At 45.7% G+C, this 21,050-nt stretch overlaps 1 protein-coding gene across 3 annotated transcripts in view; it reads left to right on the forward strand.

Annotated features, from left to right (window-relative positions):
* The first annotated feature begins 1,761 nt into the window (after positions 1-1,761).
* The window catches only part of GRIA1 (glutamate ionotropic receptor AMPA type subunit 1), a 79,347-nt gene continuing 60,058 nt past the window's right edge, over positions 1,762-21,050 (forward strand). For all 3 annotated transcript variants that reach the window (XM_026659361.1, XM_026659359.1, XM_026659360.1), the window contains exons 1-5: positions 1,762-1,951; positions 4,026-4,210; positions 9,692-9,745; positions 18,234-18,395; positions 19,727-19,894. In XM_026659361.1, the coding sequence (XP_026515146.1) occupies positions 1,777-1,951; positions 4,026-4,210; positions 9,692-9,745; positions 18,234-18,395; positions 19,727-19,894 (744 nt within the window). In that variant the 5' untranslated portion in view covers positions 1,762-1,776. The remainder of the gene's footprint in view (positions 1,952-4,025; positions 4,211-9,691; positions 9,746-18,233; positions 18,396-19,726; positions 19,895-21,050) is intronic.

Below are 21,050 nucleotides of genomic sequence, written 5' to 3' on the forward strand. Positions count from 1 at the left end.
CAACAGGGCTGAGCAGCCTCGGCACCCCCACAAGGTGCCTTAGCCAGCGAGTTGTTTCACAGCCACCATCCCCAAGGAAGAGCGGGGGTGGGGAGCTCCTTGGCTAGGGCCCTGTCATTTGGGGAAGGGAAAGTACAGCCTCTGGAGCCCTCCACTCAAAAGCTACCTTGTTTGGGGGGGCCTCTAGCTGATCCCCCCCCAAGGTCCCTGAACTTCTCTGTCTCCCCGCAACACACACACACAATTGCAGGCAGCTTCTGAGTAGCAACGAGCACATATTCCAGGCCAAGGCCTACATTAGCCTCGGTAGGGAGATGAAAGGGTCCCGATCCGTGGTTGTGCTGGGCATAGGAAGCTCATTTTCATGCACTTCCCATTTCCTTCTGGGCCCGCGCCAGACTTGAATACAGAGCTTGTGTTGGCCACTGTGAGTGTGTAACCATGCCAACGGTGATTGTCCTAATGTGTGGCCAATAGCACGGCCCCCATAGATGGACATAAAGGGTTATAAACCTAGGCTTGGCACAGTGTGTTTGACACGCATATGCACAGTCTAATGCAGTTCAGCATTACCCTGTATCATCTATGCCGTGTGTGCGCATTGTAACCGTATATCGTTTGTGATGGCCAAAGGTACATTACGGACGGTTGCCAAAGTGCAGGGTCTGAACTCTTCAATGCTCTTTGACAAGCTTTGCTGGACTTGGGGGTGGGGAGTACAGATTGTACCAGTTCGGGTGCCAATGCTCTCTACTGGATGGAATGACCCACCCTCATCTGTGGGGCTGTGTCACCCTCTACAGCCGCCGTAAGCCCCACTTTTCCTGTGGCGGGGATGCCCTTTACTCCGTGCTAGGGAGCCAGCGATTCCCGAGTTCCAAATGTGCAATTTAGCTGGTGGCAGAGGGTGTCATCTTCTATCTCAGTGGTGTCCAGCCTGCAGCCAGGGCACCACGTGTGGCCCTGAAGGCTGTAGCTCGCAGCCCGGGAGGGTGACTCTCTTTCAAGAACCTTTGATTTTTGAATTGAACATGTGCTCCCTGTGCTGCCCCCCCCCCAGCAACTTGGGAAGGGAAGTGTTTGAACCAGGCCCATTGTTGTGGGGAGGCCATAGAAGGCACTGCCTGCACAGCGGCCACCCGTCCTGGGAGCAATGTGAACCTGAGTGGTGCAGAGAGAGCAGAAGAGGGTGAAGAATCTGGAGAGAGAAAGAGTGTGTGTGTGTGTGTGTGTGTGTATTTCTCCTCCCGTGGCTTGGCGGGTGGTGAGTAGGATGCAAGGCTGACACCTCTATCACTCAGCGCTCCTCTGGCAGAAGCTTGAGCAGCAAGCAGCTGTCGCTCCGTGCCCTCTGGAGCCTGGGTGATTTATTGGGACCGTCTTTTAAAATGTGTTTTTTTATGATTGCTCTTCAAAACAACGGTTCATATCCTAGCGTGAGCAGTGTCTGCAAGGGAGCGGCGGGAGAGCAGCAAACTCGTTCTCCCTCGCAGTGTCATCTAAGATGAGTTCAGAGCTGGAGAAGTCGTGTGGAGTTAAAGGGCAGGGCATCCCCCCACCTCCTGGCTCTCTAACTGAATGCAGTGCAGGATGGCTATACCAGCTTATGTGCCCAGACAGAGGGATGAATAGTCCAGAGCAACAGAGGCTTGCCTCAGAAATTGGGCTTCTTTGCCTAGCTCCCCTAACCATCTCCTTCTCCCCCTTCCAGTCTGCTCGCAGTTCTCCAAGGGCGTCTACGCCATCTTTGGGTTTTACGACAGGAAGACGGTCAACATGCTCACATCCTTCTGCGGGGCGCTCCACGTCTGCTTCATAACGCCCAGCTTCCCCGTCGACACCTCCAACCAGTTCGTCCTCCAGCTGCGCCCAGAGCTCCAGGATGCCCTCATCAACATCATCGAGTACTACAACTGGCAGAAGTTTGTGTACATTTACGATGCTGACCGGGGTGAGTGGCGAGGGCAGAGTGGGCAGAGTGTGTCTGTTTGTCACCCCTGGGCAGAACAGACGACTGCTCCCTCAGGAGAATAGCCCAAACACAAGCGGTTTGGCTATCAAATCGGGCAATGATTTAGATTTAATAAGGGGATTGCTCCGGATCCTATTTTCAAGCTGTCTGCCTAACCCGATGCCTGTGGGAACCCCGCATTTGTGCACATGTGCAATTGCCACTTAGGGCACAATGGGCACTTGCATGTCAAATGCCCGTTTGCACACACAAGCATGGAATTTGCGTGCACAGCTGGGATAGTTTGGAAAACTCTCTGAGCTCCCTGCGTTAAGTGAACACCGGTCAATTACCAAAGAGAGTCACTGAGCTTCTAGGAACCAATTATGTAGATACTAAATTTGCTGTTAATAACCCTTTTTTCCAAAACATGAACAGACGGTATCATTGCTCTGCTAGTAAATAAATGCATAGAAGGAAGTGGGATCTGTGGGTTAAAACAAGGCAACTTGGTTCTCTACTCAGATCGGTCATAAACTCCATGTCTGATGTTGGCCAAGTGCCTTACCCTCTCTGTCTCTGTTTCCCCATCTCTCAAGTGGCTACGAAACTACAGGAGTTTTGTGAGCCTTAGACTTGGTGGGGCCTTATGCAGGAGCACGTACACAAGGGCTTTTCACAGGAAGAGTGGGGACTCTGGGCAGGGCATGCTGCTGCAAGAGACAAAGGATAGAGCAGAGGCAGGGCCAGTGCGGGATGGGGCTGGGGGATGTGCGTTGAGCTCCCAGAGGAGTGAGCAGCAGGTACACACCTCTGTCCTTCACACTGGTGTTAACTACACACATTTCCAATGTGGGGCTCTGCATATAACACACAAGTGAGCCCTTAAATGATTGATGTTTGTAAAGCATTCCACGCTCCCGCAGTGCAGGAGTGCAATGTATTTATTTGGTGCTGTTACCCTTAATATGCTGGATAAGCACATCTCATTTAGAGGGTGACCATATCTCTGACTTACTGCCTATGCTCATCTGTAAATGAGATTATTATTTCTGTTACATATAACCTAGGAGGTTGTGCAAACAAACTGGAATCCACTGTTTCAGTCTGTCATGCCCTGGCACCTGTTAGAGGAGTGCTCTGTGCATATGTAAATAGTTAGTTAATAGATCAAATGCCAGTAGGTGGCACTCAAGAGTACGTAGTGTAGCATCTGGATTTTGTAGGACCCACTGTGCACTGCAAATAAGGTCCTCTGCTCTTGACAACAGGCTCTTCCTCCCCTCAGTGCAGCAGGCGCGCTGCAGATCTGTGCGCCCTGACAGCTGTCCCCATAGCGCCCTCTGTGTTTGACACTGGAAGTTCAGAAGTTTATTATAATTATATAAATTACAGTCGGGAGGGCCACCTCTGAGGTACAAAAACCTTGGACATACAGGGTAATCCTGAGCCCCAAAAGCTTTACAGCTCGCTGAGTACCCTGACAGACTTCCCAGTTACTTCAAAAAAGGGGTAATCTAGGGGAAATCAGTGAGACTCAATTACAGCAGTGCCTGGAGTCCCAGACTGAGATCAGGCCCCCACTGTGTGTACAAACACATAGAGAGACAGTCCCTGACCCCAAGCACATACAGTCTAAACCGATAAAGGGTGGGGCTGGAAAGAGTGGCACAGAATGAAATCACTTGCCCAAGGTCAAACAGCAGGTTAGTGGCAAAGCCAGGAGTAGAACCCACGTCTGGGTACCAGTTCAGGGCCCTATCTGCCAGACCACACTGCCAGAGATGGAGGAGGGCTAGTCTGAGTGGCGTGGCTTATAAATGTGAAATATGGATACGATATCTTGTTGTTCTGCAATAGGAGGAAAGAAAACACAGAAGAAGTCACTTTAATATAGTTCGGCTTGGGTGGGATGCTTGAGTGTTAAAAGCTTGCTGGAGTTTTGCTGGGGGCCTCATGATGCTGCATGACCCAAGACTACAGGCTCCCGCACAGGCCAGGAGAAGGGAAAAAAGGAAAGGCCAACACACAAGAACTAAAACCTGACTCCCTCCCTGTTCCCCTCTTTCTCCAGGCTTGTCAGTCCTACAGAAAGTGCTGGACACAGCTGCCGAGAAGAACTGGCAGGTGACAGCTGTCAACATCCTGACAACAACCGAAGAGGGCTACAGGATGCTCTTCCAGGAGCTGGAGAAGAAAAAGGAACGGCTGGTGGTGGTGGACTGCGAGACGGAGCGGCTGAACGCCATCCTGGGCAAGGTTGTGCTGGCAACAGGCTCTCCGGGAGGGGACTTGCATGTGTTAAGGGCCTTGTTGTTTCTCCTGGATAAGTTCTCTTCCTTGTTCCCTTTATCCATGCTGCTCTACAGAAGGGCACTTATGAAGGGAGTGTGAATCACAGCAGGATAGGTCCACTAAGCCCAGAACCATCTTGTCTTTATTATACAGAAGAAATTGTCGGGTGAAAGTAACTTAAAGGACTTACCGGTACGCCTGAGTCCTGAGCGGGGGTGTGGCCTCAACCGGAAGAGGCGGGGCCTCAACCAGAAGAGGCGGAGCCTTTCATGATTTAAAGGCCCTGGGGCTCCGGCAGTGGCTGGGAGCCCCAGGGCCTTTAAATCACACCGGAGCTCCCAGCTGCACAGGCGGCTGGGAGCCCCGGGGCTCAGGGGCGAATTAAAGAGCCCAGGGCTCCTGCCGCTGCGGGAAGCACCGGGCCCCTTCAATCACTGCCCGAGCCCGGCTGCCGGAGCTCCGGCGGGGATTTAAAGGGCTCTCCGCAGCGGCTGGAGCCCTGGGCCCTTTAAATCACCACCGCGGAAGCCGGTCCTGTCCGGCACGGCGTACTGGCTCTTGCCGGTATGCCGGACCGGACCGGACCGGCTTACTTTCACCTCTGGAAATTGTAGAGCTGGAGGAAACCTAGGATTTCTCTGGAGCTGCTGGAGTCAGCAGTGCTGCTCCACAATATTTTTCCTGCAGTTAATTGTCTGAGTCCTTTGCAGAGCCCAACACACCAACGGTCTCACCCCCAGCGAGGTGGTTCTGTGTAGCCCTCTGACTCTTAAGGTTTCAGTGCACAGACATTATCAATGTTTTAGTCTCTTCATTCTTCATTTTATTCCTCTGGATTCAGAAATGGGAATGGGATGGATCTGTGCATCAGAGCTGGGAACTCCCTGACCCATCTCTTCTTTCGCTGCCCTGCCTCCAGTCCTCACACCCACCTCCAGAATGACGCACAAGGACTTCTCTTGCATCTATCTGTTCAGTTTCCTCAAATCCAGCCCCAACTCCTTCCCCCCGAGCTACCGCTAGGGCCTTCCACACCTCTGCATGGTGCATACGAAACATTTGACAATGCCTAGACAGCTGGTGTGTTGTCCACTGCTTACTATGCTTGTTGTAATTGTCTCTCCATTATCTTGTGCTTCCCCCTCTGATTGTTGTAGCCACCTGTCATTTTCTCTTGTCTCTGGAGCAAGGGTTGTCTTTCATTTGCTGGGTGTTCAGTGAAGCACAATGGGGCCCCAATCCTTGACTGAGGCTGCTAGGTGCTACGACATCATAAATAATAATAGAGAGAGTAGGATTTGCCCCTACACGAGGTTAGTGCTCATGAGCGGGGCCAGATTAACTATTCTGGGGAGTAAAGTCCTTTCTTTAGCCACAGAGCAGGCATAGCACTTCTTGACATGTCCTAGACAATGAAAATCTGGCTAAAGCCATATAAGACCCAACCTTCCCTGAGCATCTGACACACACTTAAACAGTCCAGTAGCATCTTTCCTTCCTTGCCGAGTTGACTTCTTACAGTATTTATCTGCTTTTCAGCAATAACGAGGGCTTGTCTGGGCATTTCTTACATTGTGTTCAGAAAAACCTCTTGCTTTCTCTTTCAATGCTGGTTTATTGAAGAGCTTCTCTACTTAAACGTAGTCTTCATGTTACACAGAAAAAAATCTTCTTTGATTTTAAACCATGTCAGATATAGAAGCAAGAAGGGAATTTTTTTATAATTAGGGCTGAGCAAACTATTTACAGCAAAATTTAAAAGCCTGTGCATTTTACATATTGATTTCAATTTTGTAAAATGGACCCACCTTTGAAAACAAACCATCCAAAATGTAATGTGTGTTTACTTTTAAATGGCCCTACTTTATGGTGAGAAACCTCAAGATTTTTTTAAAGTTTGAATTCATAAATTCAGTTTCATTTGGGTAAAGAAAAGTTTTCACATTGAAACTGAAAATTGTAATTTTCACTTGTTTTTATGCTTTGCCCTCAATTCCATGAAATGCCTCCCAAAATGTGAACTTTGGTAGGTACCAAAGAAAACTGCAGAACTTTTCACTGACAAATTTCTGTCCCCCACCTCCAATGTCTTGCCTTCCGGCTTCTCTTCTCTTAACCCAAGCTCCCTTGTCACTTAAATGATGTTGTTTGCCACTAAAATGGCCACCAGTGGCAGGAGGTTCAGAAGTGCCCCTTGTAATAAAAAATGTGAATTTCCAAATAGAAATGGCAGTTTGCACTTGGTGAGACGTGGCTTTAGGGCCAGTGTTCAACACCAGCCTGGTGAGCTCTTTTGGAAATCTGTTTACTTAGTTTGGTGGCTAACTGGGAACTGAGCTTTGAGAAATATGACCCAATTGGACAGAGCACCCTCACAGCATAGGGTCTTTGTGCTCATGAAAATAGGACGGGACCTGTCATAGTAGGGTGGGCGGTATGCCGGCTTTCGTCACTCAATTCCATCTTTACCAGCAGCGTCCCTGGCTATTCTAATCCTGAGCCCATGGAGAGCTCTGCGAAGGCACTTCAAACAAGACCTGAAATACCCCGCCTATTCCAGCCTCAGCAGGGCCTGCTAGCTCCTGGGTGTTCCATGACATGCAAATGTACAGGGGAGACTTCAACTCCTGAGGTCAGCAGCTAGTCTATTCGCTCACTGCGCCAGCAAGTCCTATTTACAGATGTCTGCACTTTCTGTCTCGGTCTCACTCTCTTTGTGTGTGTGAGGTGTTCAGACATCTGCCTCAGCCTCTCTCCGGTATTTCAGCACATTCCCCCCCATACACACACCATCCTGTTACTCTCGGTTGGTGGCTGTGAATTTTTGGTCCCTTTTGAATAGAAAGCAGAGGACAGCCCTCGAACATCAGTCTCACTCACACACTCATGCTCTCTTTCTCCTTTCAAGTCACTGTGGCTGAGTTCTTAAGAACTCAGTTCTAAAAGAAATCTTCACTCAAGGGTTAAAGGCATGTGAGAAACCAACCTGATTTTTCTCTCACCCATGTCTGTTGCAGGGCATGATTTATCTATGCTGAGGTAACCATCTTTTATGAGCCAGCCCTGCTGGCTGGTGGCAGGATATCCACTGGGCCATCCTGTGTTGTCTTAATGGGATAAATAAGTGTTTGCATTCCATCAAAGCACTATGTCATTTCTTCCCTGATGCTCATTAGAATGAGTAACTGGAAACTTCTCCTCTCCGCTGTATCACTCTCAGAGAGAATTTCTCTCTAATAGACGTCAAACTCTGCCCATTAAGAAGTGGGTAATGGAACCTGGATGGCCCAAGCGAGCCATCAGCATGCAGCCCGACACTGCCTCTTTCCATGTTCAGACTAAGTGATAAATGCTATTATAACCTCAGCTTGCCACCCCAGTCTAAAAGCATTAGAACTGAGCAAGCACTTTAAAATAAATTAAGATAGCAAATAACTGTGTAAAACACAGGAGGCAAGGCGCATAATTTGTGTGTATGAGTCGGTAGGTTCCCAGCTCAGTGAAAGCTGGTCTGTAGCCCTCTCCAATTCATTGACTCTGACACCTAATAAAATAACATGGGGCAGTTTTGGTGCAAGGAACCAGCGCCCTCTATTCTCCTATTTAATAGCCGGGGGACACTGGGGCATGAGATCACAGCTCCTGGTCCCACCGAATGCCCCGTGCTTAATTTGTAATGAAAAAGGCGTTGGGACTCAAGCAATTAGGTGCTGGGGCTCAAGCAATTATAACCGATGCAGCAAGCCAAAGGTAATGGGGCTATGAACTGCCGAGTCTAGCGGTGCCGCGTCTCAGCCCTGGCAAGCCCTTGCACATATTAAACACTGCTTATACCTCTGATAGTTTCTAGGTACATCTGTGGAAGAGGGGAACTTCCTGTACAAGTGTATCTCAATTGATTAAGTAGAAGGGGGCACACAGTTCTGGTTTTGTTCCCCAAATCTAGCCCCTGAATCACACATCCTATGACTCTGAGCGTGCATGTGCATAGAAGAAATCTGCTTCCTCTGAGTGATTACTCTGACCTAGAGCAGTTCAGACTCATCTGCTTCAGTCATATTTAATGATCTCCCACAGGAGAACTGTGCCGCGTGAAAGGTGGTGGAGGCTAACTTATTTGTATCAAAAAGTGTTAACAAATGTATTCTCCAGCGGTGCTAATTGCGGCAGGGATATTAGCATAGGGAGTCAGGCAAGTTTTAATGTTATACAAGAGCATTTCTGCTATGAAAGGCTAAGGCAGATGAATCAGTTGCACAGGAACAAGTGTTCAATAATTACAAATACGTTTGGTGACAATTATAACAGCAGGGATCTTTATCTGGTTTTGTTTCACGTTCTTGCATATGACACCTGAGCGTTGATAGTTCTGCTGGTAATTCAGAATCAGTTCACAGCACCATGGAAGTGAGGTGGTGTTTTGCCTGCTAAAATGCCTGGTCCAAACAGCACATGGTTCCCCTCAGTAACTGGCAACTCTTGGGGCAAGGCGTTTGTTTTTTTACTAACTGGGCTTTTTCTGTATATGGTTTGGATTATAGAGCGATGTGATCTCTGGCTTTAGAAACATGGTAAGAACTGAATTCCACTAATGGGAATCCACAGACCAAGCAAAAATGATGAGAAATAAAGTAGCTAAAAATCAGCCATTAAGCAGGGCGCATTTGCTAGCAATGAAGGCCACAGAAACATTTCTGCTGACAAGGAAACTCTAAAACTTTATGGGGCTTTAAACAATTATATTGATTAAGAAGTATCGAAACAGACTGAGCCCAGACATCCCAAGAATCAGGGGAGAGAGACTGTCAGGAGCTCTAGGTATCTTATATAGCAGCACCATGTATATATCATCTCAACACACACACTAAAGGAATTTTCCATTGACTGACTGCTTGACTCAGGGCAGCTTTGCACTGGGCATTTGGCCTGCAACAGCCCCAGTGTACTAGAGGATCAGGCCTACAGTACCTAAGTCTGAGTCGCACTAAATTTGGCACGGTCTGAATCAGGCAAGATATGGGTGGTTTGAGGTGTACAGTATTTTGGAAGTAACATTTGGTGTTTTTCTGGCATTCACAGAACAATAGGTTCCCTATGGGGACCCCTCTATTCCAATAGATGATGGTAACCAACTATGTCTCACCTCCTGAATCCACATGATATTTCTAGACTCAGATACTCCGCTCTCCCTGCTTGTGGGATATGGTGGATGAACTTGTTTTGCCTCATTTCATACATGCAGATGCCGATCTCACAGCACTTTAATGCCCCTTAGAAAGGCTTTGCTCTTCTTCTACCTTTTACTGTGACTGTTCTCACACAAGCTGTCTCATTTAAAGCATAGCTGGGAAGGGAATTATGGGGCAGGCGGTAACCAGCTAAACCATGCTCTCTTTATTTGTTAGCATAAACTATGTTCTAAATGAAACATTTTTGACATTACAGATCATCAAGCTTGAAAAAAATGGGATAGGATACCACTACATTCTAGCAAATTTGGTGAGTTGAATACTGTTTCTTCCTTATTGCCTCTTTCGTGGGTTTTCTGCTTGGTATTTTCTTGTAGTTAGTGAATATTGTGCCTGTGAAAAGATCCAGCTTTAATAGTCATAGAGACCGAAGACCTTTATTTCTCCACCGTATGGGTACCAAAAACACGAGCGTCCCTCCCACGGCGTGTCAGCCAGGATGTGGTGAGACTATCTCCAGGGGTGAGAAGATGGTTTTGTCTCCAGACTCATTCATTCTTTGGCCTCTCTGCCAAGCTGCCACAGGGGTGTTAATTAATGCCAATTCTGTGGTAGTATTTTTGGTGTCCTGGGTAGCTGGTTTCTGGATTCAGATCTTCCAACTTGTTTCATCTAGTCCTAGGAGCCGCTGTCAGCTGGGGGAAATGACTTTCATTCTCTACCAACCTGAACTGCATTTGAATTTGTGTCCCAGAAGTGAAGTGTTCTGGATCCCATTAGCAATCCCAGGAGCCTTCTGAGCCCCTGTTGTTAATGGCAACATGCTGAGATCCCTTTATTCTTCCTATAACCTATAGCTGTGAAACTGTTTGTGTACGCGGTCTCAAAAACCCTCCTGTGGAAGGCCTGTCAGGTGTTCCAAAAGAGGACCTGGGGCTGGTTTCTCCCCCTTGGGGTGGAGAACAGAGACAGGGGGATACAGTGGATGGTGGCGAAGTTACAGCAGCTGTGCCGTGAGTTTCCTGCTCCCTGAGAGTTTGCCAAAGCCCTTCTTTGCACACATCCTATAATCGGGGCTCTGTGGATGTGAGAGGAGGTGACGTGGTAGGTGGGGAGCTGCCACTGTCTCCATGTCCACAGGGAAACTAGAGTAGTGCCACACCAGAACTAGTGTGGTTAGAAGAGAGTTAACTCTGCTTTGCTTCTTATACCCCTGAGAGCGGGGAGGGTGACCCTGGAGGAAAAGACCATCCCTGAAGGTAGCCTTTGGATCTGTGAGGTTGTCCTGTGCTTTCCCAAGGCCCCCGACACCTCCAAATTGCAGGCCACATCCCATTCCCTCTGAAGGGAGCAGGGGGTTCCTGGGTCAGCCAGACGAGCTTGTGCAGTGTTTATAGTAGTTTTTGCTCTCCTGCATCTCCTTCTGTGAAAAGGTACCATCAGGCCTTTGATAATTAAACTTTAAACTACCAATTAAATGCCTTTTTTCGGTCCCAGAATAACACTATAATTTACAAGACAAAAATGGACACATAATTACCCTATTCTGACCCGGTACTGACCCTGCACTCAGTGGAGACAATATAATTAGAGTTAAAATGCTAATGTTCCACTGGAGGAAGGATGCAAGTTTTAGAGAGGCAACTAACTGCAGCTTTTATTCAGTATTTGATTTTTTTATTATTATTTTAAGTTGGTTAGGTCCCAATCCTGCATACATTTACTAAAGAGCTTACCTGGAATAACATTATTCAGGCTGCTTATGGACTTAAAGTGTGTGTGTGGCCAAATGGGGATGGTGAATAAAACAACACCTAGCTCTTACCTAGCCCTTTGCATCAGTAGATATCCAAGGGCTTTACAAGTGAGATCAGTAGCACTATACCCATTTTACAGGTGGGGAAACTGAGGCACTGAGCTGCGACATGACTTGTCCAAGACCACCCAATAGTCCATTGGCAGAACAGGGAATAGAACCATGTTGGCACTTCCCTTCCTCACAGGGGTGAGGCTAAATACATTAAAGGCGGAGGCACTCAGGTGCAGTAATGGGGGTTGTGGTAAGGCAGGGATTCTTGCCAGCTGTCAAATGACTCACAGCCAGACCCACAGTCTCTCTAAGGCAGTTTTATTGTCTAACTTCACAAATAAACAAACCAGGTCCTCAGCTCACCCTTCACATCTCAGGCTTTCCCCGGGAACTCTGACAATCCTGCTCCTGCATCTCCCTGGCTCACCCTCCCTCAGACAGTGCCATCTCACATCCAGTCCTGTTCCCTTCCAGCTCTCTTCTCACTAAGACGCCCTGTGACCCCTTTACAACCCAGGTGTAGCCCTGTCCCTTTAATTGGCCCAGCTGGGAGCACCTGCTCTGGCACAGGGCACCGGACCTGCTGCAGTTACAAGGACCAGAACCAGCCACCTGTCACAGGGATCATATAAGTACCTCAGACAGAAAAAACTTCCAGCTCCCTCTCACTGTTGAGCTATGTCTCTGTCACACACTCTCAAGGCAGAAGGCAGAATCTTCTACTACAGGTAGTTTGTTTTCTTAATCTGTGCATAAGGGCAGAGGGATTGGAGCTGGCTATGAGCAGGCTTCCTACTCAGCCAGCATGGACCATAAATAATTTATGCTGAGAAAAAGGCTTCCCAGGCTTTGTTTTCCAGCCAGTCTTCAGATTGAGCATGTCCGCCGTGGCTGTACATGTCGTGCCTAGTGTGCGCTCCTGGATCCTAGTGCATGGCTCCTGATGCTGAAAGGTGATAACAAACAGCTTTGCTGTACAGCTACGTTCTTTTAGGGTAGTGGTCCCCATCCTGTGGGGCATCAGACAAGTGATGAACAGGAAAAGAGAGCTCACTTCGATGAATCAATAGTAGTTTGCCCTGTCAGTAAAGCTGCACCAAAAATACTGAGTTTAATTTTACAAGCATGGGTGCAGGAAAATTGGTATTTTCCATTGCAGAAATAGCCATTTTTCGGCGGGGGGAGGGAGAAGCTGTTTTCCACTTGAGAAAATTGCCTCTTTGTGTTCACAAATAAAATGAAACTGTTCTGCAGCTGAGCAAACCCGCGAAAACGTGATCCTCACCTCGTGGAGCTCTGCTGACCGGCTTACAGCAGCCGAGGAGCTGCTCCCATGTTGAGTCAGGTTTGCCGGTACAAAGTATTTTGTGTTTTCTTCTTTTTAGAGATCAAGAAGGCTTGGCCAGTAGAGGAACTGTTTGTTTTTGTGGGCCTTATTTTTTAAGTTCTGGTCTTTGTCTTTAAAAGCATCAGCCTATCAAGTCAGAGAGAGGAGCACAACCATTAGTATCAGAGAAGTAAGCTTAGAAACCCCTGGGATTCATTTCTTTTGACATTTTGCGTAACCTTGGATTCATGTTTCTCCATCTCTTATGCAAGAGATTTAACTTGGCCACTATCAGTAGTGGCAGATCATCAGGTCTCTGTCAGGCAGAGCCTCAGAGGAGAATCTTTGTCTAAAAATAAGTGACACTCATGTGACCTGTCTAAAAGGTAAATCGTTAAGGACTGCTGCCACCTAAAGTGTTCTTTCTTTTGTGAGCATCAGCTCAGATTCTTTCGTTAGAAAATGCCCTGGCTTGGAAATGGTTGGGTGAGTGTGTGGGACAGAGTATCCCAGGGTGGCAGTGAAGGCAAAAAACAAGTCACTTTCTCTAGCTTGGCAGAGGTAAGAATTTTTCCCACGTTGTTGTATCAGCACATGTCAGTGTGGCACTAGAGAACACAGTTTTCAATATACAGGCTGAGATCCGCTCTCCAGAAGGCTGTATGATACACAATATTTCCCATATGGCTATATGTGTGGCTGTGGTAGTGTGATGATGTCCATGTGATAAGGTTCAGGCGCTCAGCCCCTATGGTGATAAGTGTGGTATAAGAACCTATATAGAATATGCTAAACTGCGTTTATCATACACCTTTGACTGCCCCACTAATCCATCTCACATGGAGCTAAAATTCTAACATTCTAAACCTCTGAGCAGCTTCAGCAAGATTCCTTTTTAATTTAACCCTTCCTTCTCCCCAAATTGTTACTGGTCGGGGATGCAGGATCCCCTCTATTCAGACCACACCAGTAACTGGTTTAAAGTCCAATGTCCTGGCAGATTTCCAGTGGGGTATTTACAGCACTGGCTTCTGATCCTGATAAAGTTTCCAAGGCTACATGCCTTGTGAACACTATGTTATTATGTTGGAAAGAGGTATTTGGGGCTATCTTTAAGTTTCTAAAATTGTCAGTTAGATGTTTCCTCTCCCCGAGAGATCTGTACAGCTGAACTTATGAGTCAGCTTTGCTATACAGAAGAAAGAGACAATATATTTATCAATGAGGTGCCTAAAGACTCTGTACATTCTAATATAGCTTTTATGTTATTGGGTATATACCACGTAATACATGCTACTGGGATGTACTATGGAGGTTTTATCCACACTCATTTAAGAGGGGGGGATAGCTCAGTGGTTTGAGCATTGGCCTGCTAAACCCAGGGTTGTGAGTTCAATCTTTGAGGGGGCCACTTAGGGATTTGGGGCAAAAATCAGTACTTGGTCCTGCCAGTGAATGCAGGGGGCTGGACTTGATGACCTTTCAAGGTCCCTTCCAGTTCTGTGAGATAGGTATATCTCTCTCTATATATATTTTTTTAAAGATACTCTGCATAATTCCCTCGTGAGAAGCAAGCTTACCACATCTTACTAGGAGAAACACGTGCCAATAAAAGCTTTATGGCCCACGTCACCATCATGTGTGATTCAAATTGTCATTAATATGACTGCATATATTAATTGTTTCTAATGTGTTCATTTTTGCAGTGTGGTTCTCCTCAGTTTTGTTGTGCTTTGAGAGTGGAATAGATCCAGGGTCAGGACTGTAACAAAATCTACATTCTTTGCAGTGAGAAGAGTAAAGGACTCATTTGACATCTCTGGTCAGCAATTTTCTTTTGCACTCAGACTCCAGTTTCTTCCAGAAACAAAATTCCCCTCTTCCTCTGTTGCTAGACCCTGGCCTCCTTGCAGCCAGCACAGCTCAGGATGGGATTGGTGAAAATATGTGTGGCAGGCTAGTCTGCTTCTACAATGTAGAGCCCCCTAAAGGTTGCTCTACATTATGTCACCATTCCACCATTCAGGGATCACCGAAGTGTAGGAACTCCCCAGCCATGCCCCCGTCTCTCTTCGGTGTAGGAAGCTGGCAGGGAGGTGGCATAGGAGCCATTACAGTTCCTGCATACTGCTCAAAGATTCCCTTTTTGAGCTAATCCTCGGGGGGATAGATCCCAACCACGTTAAAGCCTGCTTTGCAGCAGATTGAGGATCGGTGTTTCTATTTGATGGTGCCTCTGCCTCTTTCCCTCACTTTCTTTCAGACCATCTCTTTCTCCCTCTGTCTCTCCTTTGTTACAGTGAGGACAGGTATAGTTTGCTGTCGTAATCAGAGCTGACACATTAACGATTGTGTGGAAGAGAAGAAGGCAGCTTCTGTTGGAAGACATCTTGGAAAGGGACTTGGACAGATGGCCTCCTTTAGAAATAGCCCCTTCATTAATACACAGTGATGGGAATGGGGAGAGATGCTTTTCCCAAGAAGTCAAGCCCAAAGATAATAGGAGACAGCAGGCTTATCTCGTTTTAAAACACCCTGCATCTTGTTCCCTTCAGAGTGAATCCCCAGCACATTGCAATGGCAGGTGCTACTTTAAATTCAGCCGGACCTGTCTGATCTACCATAATTTGGAAACAATTGTTTTGCTTTGTCAAGTTTCACATAAGCAAAAAGCCTGCTACTGAGAGGCAAGAAGGTCTTGTGGCTAAAGCACTCGACTGCATCTCAGGAGATCTGGGTTCAGCCTGGCTCTATAGGGCCTTGGGGAAGTCACTTAGGGTATGTCTGCACCACATGTGAAGCCCAAGCGTTGACTTAGGTTTGAGCCTGAGCCCTCTTCCTTTCCCCCACAAATCAGTCTACTTGGGTCAGCAAGCTCTCAGGACGCGGGTCCTAGGCTCCTGCGTCGGAGGGTGGGTCAGAACCCAAGTCTTGCTGTGACTCGGATCCAATCCTGTCATTTTGCAGTGTGAATGACGGTCAAATATCAGACCCAAGTCAGAAATTCCGCATAGTGCAGTATGGACACATTCACATGGCTCTGAAACCCAGGTCTAGCAAGGGTCAACCCAGGTGCACAAGGTAGTGTGGACGCTCAAGCACAGATTTGGAAACACCGAGTCCACACTACAGGGATAACTGGGTGAAATTAAATGGCCCATGCTATACTGGAGGTCAGAATAGATGATCGAATGGTCCTTTCTGGCCTAAAATTCTCTGAAACTGTCCACACCCCGAGACCTACCCTAGAAATTATGTTGGGAAGGAAGTTAAATAAATTTTAAAGACAATGTTTTTTCTTTTCTTTTCTTTCTTTCTTTTTTTTTTTCAAGCTTTCAATCTTACCTCCGATTCTGCAGAGGATTCCTGCTCTGCAGGGTGAATTCCATTAACTCACATTTAGTATGTGTGTGTGTATAGATAGATAGATAGATAGATAGATAAACAATACTCCCTTTAGGCAGAAGGGGAGGAAACGTAAAGGGGACAGGACAGTATTCTCAGCCACCACCATCTAGCCAGTTTCCAAAGCCATTTCATGCCCTGCCCACTTTCTGCCTGTTTTTGGAGACGCTTCTAAGATCCCAGTAGTGTCTTCCTGCTGGTACCTTGCTCCAACCTTGGACTTTTCTTCATGCTTTTATGGTCTTCCTGAAGAGAAGCTGGTGATACCCAGCTACGAGCTGCTTTCAGTCAAGGGTTTCCTTTGATGGATTTTTTTCCCCTGAGCACATCCCAGAAGCCAAATGACAGTGTAATTTGGCTACAGCTATGGCACTCTTTCTGAACCCTGGGAGCTCTGTGTGTCAGAAACCACTTGGTCTGACATGCATTAAGATGTCAGACAGTATTCCGCTGCATTCCCTATTCATTTGTCACAGCCCTGGGTTTCTGAAACCCCGACGTTGGGGACGACAGAGGGGATTGAAATGTACTAACTTACCATTCTGAGGAATTTGTATCTCATAAAATAACATTTTTTACTTAGACCGCTGCACTTAGGAGCAAAATAAAACAACTTTTTAAAAGCATCTATACAGAATGTGTACCTCTAAATCCAAATGAGCCAGCAGATGGATACTAAATTTGTTGAGACAAAGCTGGAAGAGAAGGGGTCTTTAAAGCTCCAGTTAAAACATTTGCGACTCTCCTTAGTCCGACATAGCCTCTCATCTCTTGTTCTTGCAATCAGCCTGTTCCTTTAATTGTTTCCATTTAAGGGGCTGATCCAAAGCCCATTGAAGCTGATGAGAGTCTTTACATTGGCTCTGCATCAGGCTGCCAGAGAGCACCATTTTTAATCGCATATGTTCCAGGTTTTGGTGAGGAGAGGGGGGGCTGTATTTTGGCTTTGTATGTCACAGCAGCATGAGAAGTGTCGAGAGATGGGGGAGGAGAATCTCAGGTGCTGAGGTGCCTGCGGAGAATACAGGCGACTGGCACAGTCTGGAGGGGAGGGGAATATTGGGGAATAGTGCTGAACAGCAGCCCCTACTCCTCCATTTTGGGGGTGCAGCAAGTTCTGTCACTAGCACCACCCTGCTCTACCCAGCCATGCTCGTTGCAGAATGGCTAGTGGTGTGGGTGGTGCTTTTACTCCTGTCGCCTCTGGAGCTTGCCCGCAGGAAGCACAGGCACTGCAGTTCTGCCTGTCGGCTCCACGTTAGCACCAGGAGAGCATGGGGGAGCCAGAATCTGGTCCATCATGTATTTGGTCTTAAAGGGAATATTGTCAAAGTTAGAAGGCCTCAGATTTGACCTATTTTCCCCCTCCCCCCGCCCCCTTATATCTGCCTGCAAAGTCCATCTGGTTCTTTATCTGCTTTTATTTCACAGAGAATGATTCAATGGTTTTCTTTAAAAAATCAAATCAACTTTGGCAGTGCAGCCCTTGTGAGCAACTCTACAACAACTGTGTGTGTGTTTGTATGGGCGAACACACATATACTTGTGTGAGGGACGTGGAGGGGGAAAAAATAAAGAAATAGGTTTCAGTTAAAATCTTTCAAAGAGTAAAAAAATGTAGGTAACTGGTTGTATTCTTTTTAATAAAAATTACAAAAATATTATAACCTGACAGTGTCTTTTTAACAGATCTGTTTCTATGACAGGGTCAATATGAATATTTACCTCTTGCTCTGCTGAAAGATTATTGTTCCATCAGGTCTCCTTCTGTTAAAGACCATAATTTGAAAGTGAATTATCCATCCGTTGATGTTTGATTGAGTGCATAAAAGTTAGAGCTGGCTGAATAATTTGTTGCAACCAATACTCCCTGCAAATTTTGGCACATTCATTGAATCATTATTTGGGAATAATTTTTTCCATTATTCAACCTCCTCTAATGAAAATGTGCTCTTGTTACTATGCCTGTTAATGTTGCTGCATTGCAATGCATGTCATCATCCAACTCAGGCATTCTCTGTTGCCTGTGCAGAAAAGGAAATTCATTCAGTTTAACTCCAGGAGAAACTTTGGTTTGAATTCAGGATTTCGGAGAGAAGGAAGGATGGCTACACACATTAATGGATACAGAAGTTTCCTGAAATCCAAGAACTATCCACCCAGGCACAGGACATTCCATTATTTATAAATAAACCATTTTCTCCAGGCCTGTGTCCTGTCCAGTGACCCTCTCCTTTTGTTTCTCTCCTCCATTAGGGATTCATGGACATTGACCTGGTAAAATTCAAGGAGAGTGGAGCAAATGTGACCGGCTTCCAGCTGGTGAATTACACAGACACCGTTCCAGCAAGGATCATGCAACAGTGGAAGAACAGTGATGCCAGAGAACATCCTCGAGTTGACTGGAAGAAGCCAAAGGCAAGTGGTATTGAAAGCTACTTGTTTTAGGTAGCGTCCGTGGAGCTCAGTTGCCAGCATTCTCACTTCTGAATTGGAAGCTCAAGCGTTTAGTTCCCAGTCCAGAACTTTGGCTTTGCCTAGATTTGGAAAAAAGGTTGCATTTAAAAACATGTTCATTCAAACATGCTAGCTAACATATTTGTGAACACAACCTATTTTCCAGCATCTCAATTTCCTACCCAGATCTGTCACTGTAATACTAGGCAGCTATGCTCTTAGAAATGTTCTCTTTGGTGAGATGTGTACAGCTGAGGTCTCTTTTGCCCAATTCTTCTGCCAGTTAAAGGTGGAAATTAAGGATCCCTGGGCACTTTTATTTAAAAATTCTGGCTAATTTTCTTAAACCTTGGCTTGTTTATTATATCTTACATGTAAACAAAATCCATTCAGATGTTGTCATACATGCAAAACATTTCAAATCAGTATGTGCAATATCGGGCATAAATATTTTATTTCTAACACAAACAGAACTCTGAAGTGGCTGAACAATTTTTTCTAACATTTAAACACACACACACACACACACACACACACACACACACTTTGACTCTTTGGGGCAAAAACCCAGCAAGGGGAATTTCAACCCTAAAGGAATTTCTCTGAGAAAGTTACAAACAACTGGAGAAGTAGGTTATTATGGGAAAGTGAACGCCAGCCTTAATTCTTAATAGTCACAGTCTAGTTTATGGTTTTTCCCTGGCCCCCATAGTTTCTGTTTTAATCAACATATTATTTTTTAAAAAGTGGGGACGGAGGGATTGGCATCCATAAATGACTACCATGAGTGGTTTAACTTATTTTCATGCACCTGAAATTTCATGCATCACACAAAGTAGCCCTTAACAATTTATTTGAAGGCCAGTATGACCTAAGTGGAAAGACTCGGGTAATGGGTCTGTTAACACTAAGCACTCTTCAGGCGTTATGACTAAGGTACTTTTCTCTGGAAAGGAGAGATGGTCATTCTAAAGGCAATTGAGGTAGGAGAACAGGTGGCTAAGACAGCAAGTCCTTTTAGCTCTGCAGCAGAAAATTATGTTCTTGTCTAGAGTCTGCTTGGAAACGAGGAGTCAACAAGACATTGGAGATTACAGGAAGCCAGATGCTATTGTACAGAAAATTATTAAATGGAAGGATGAAAATAGAATAAATTGTCTTGCAGCAATAATGTGAGGCTTTAGATGGGAACTTCTGGGAACTCTATTTTATTTTTGGGAGAAGAACCGACAGATAACTGTAAGCTCAACTCACCCTAACAGACAACACACCTCTCCATATTCCTTTTCTAGTACACATCTGCTCTTACTTACGATGGAGTTCGGGTGATGGCGGAGGCTTTCCAGAGCCTGCGGAGGCAGCGGATTGACATCTCCCGTCGTGGGAATGCTGGAGACTGCCTTGCAAATCCAGCCGTTCCTTGGGGCCAAGGGATTGACATTCAGAGAGCTCTGCAACAGGTTAGAAACCAATCTGGGCAGCTCTTTACAAAAAGAAGCAATGCTTTGCTTTTTGGTAGCTCCTTGAGCGAGAACCTATGGAGAACAGTTCTGAGGGGCTAAATGTGTACCAAGAGAAATGCTACAACAGCCAAGAAGTATGGATATGCTACTCTTTGCAGCTTGCAGGCAGAGCTGTTAGAGATGCAATGGCTTTTGGCAAACCATGTTTCTGGTTCAATTACTCCTTTGAATTTAATATTGAGTTTTGGGCTTGAACAACCAGAATCCTTGAAGCAAAATTTGATCAAAACAATCAAAATTTTGCCTCCTTTTGATTAAAAAAAAACATTTGAAACACATAATTCACACTGTGGCAATAGGCATTTTATAAAAACACATCCAAAGATAGACAGATGTCACTATTTGACATGCTGTTTGGGATGGAAGCTTTGAGTTTGCTTTATCCTTTTTATTAAGATTTAGGTTCTCAGCAGAATGACACTGGTCCTTAGACGATTATGCTGTATTCTGTATTTACCCCTGCATACGCTAAGGCAATGTCCATAAATTACAGAATACATTAGGGGTTATTTTACATGTTTGTTTCAGTGTAACAAAGTGTTACAAGGGGTGGGTGGGTCTTCAAAATCACCGAAAAGTGTGTAACATAATTTATGGACAGCCCTTACGATGCAACATTTCACACGGGGATATGTTTAATTGTTTCTTTACTTCTTCAAGACACTTCAACAGGAGGAAGTCCCTGAGCAACCTCTGCTACTGTTTAGGGTGGGGAATGTCTCACTGATGGCAACAGCAAGAATGAAAAATTACTGTATATGCCTCAGCATTCACATCAAGACTAAATCAAAAGAATTGGCCTTAAAGTTGGTTGAATTTTTTTTTCAGTGAAAGATGGCTTTTTTGGCCAAAATAATTGTTTTTTCAGTTTTTCAGCAGAGAACAGGAAACTAAAAACATTTTGATAAAATTAATGGTTTTCAGGAAAAATAATTGGCTTTTGGTTTGGCTTTTTGTGTAAAAAAAATGGGTTTTAGCTTTCATGTTTTTGTTTTGTTTTGTTTTCAAAAATGGCCTGAAAATCACATTTTTGGTTTTCAGTTTTTCTTTTAAAAAAAAGAAAGAAAAAAAAGAAAATTCTTGCAGGAAACTA

Source organism: Terrapene carolina, unplaced genomic scaffold (genome assembly GCF_002925995.2).
Source record: "Terrapene carolina triunguis isolate 2854851 unplaced genomic scaffold, T_m_triunguis-2.0 Scaffold629, whole genome shotgun sequence".
In the NCBI taxonomy this organism is placed as follows: Eukaryota; Metazoa; Chordata; order Testudines; family Emydidae; genus Terrapene; species Terrapene triunguis.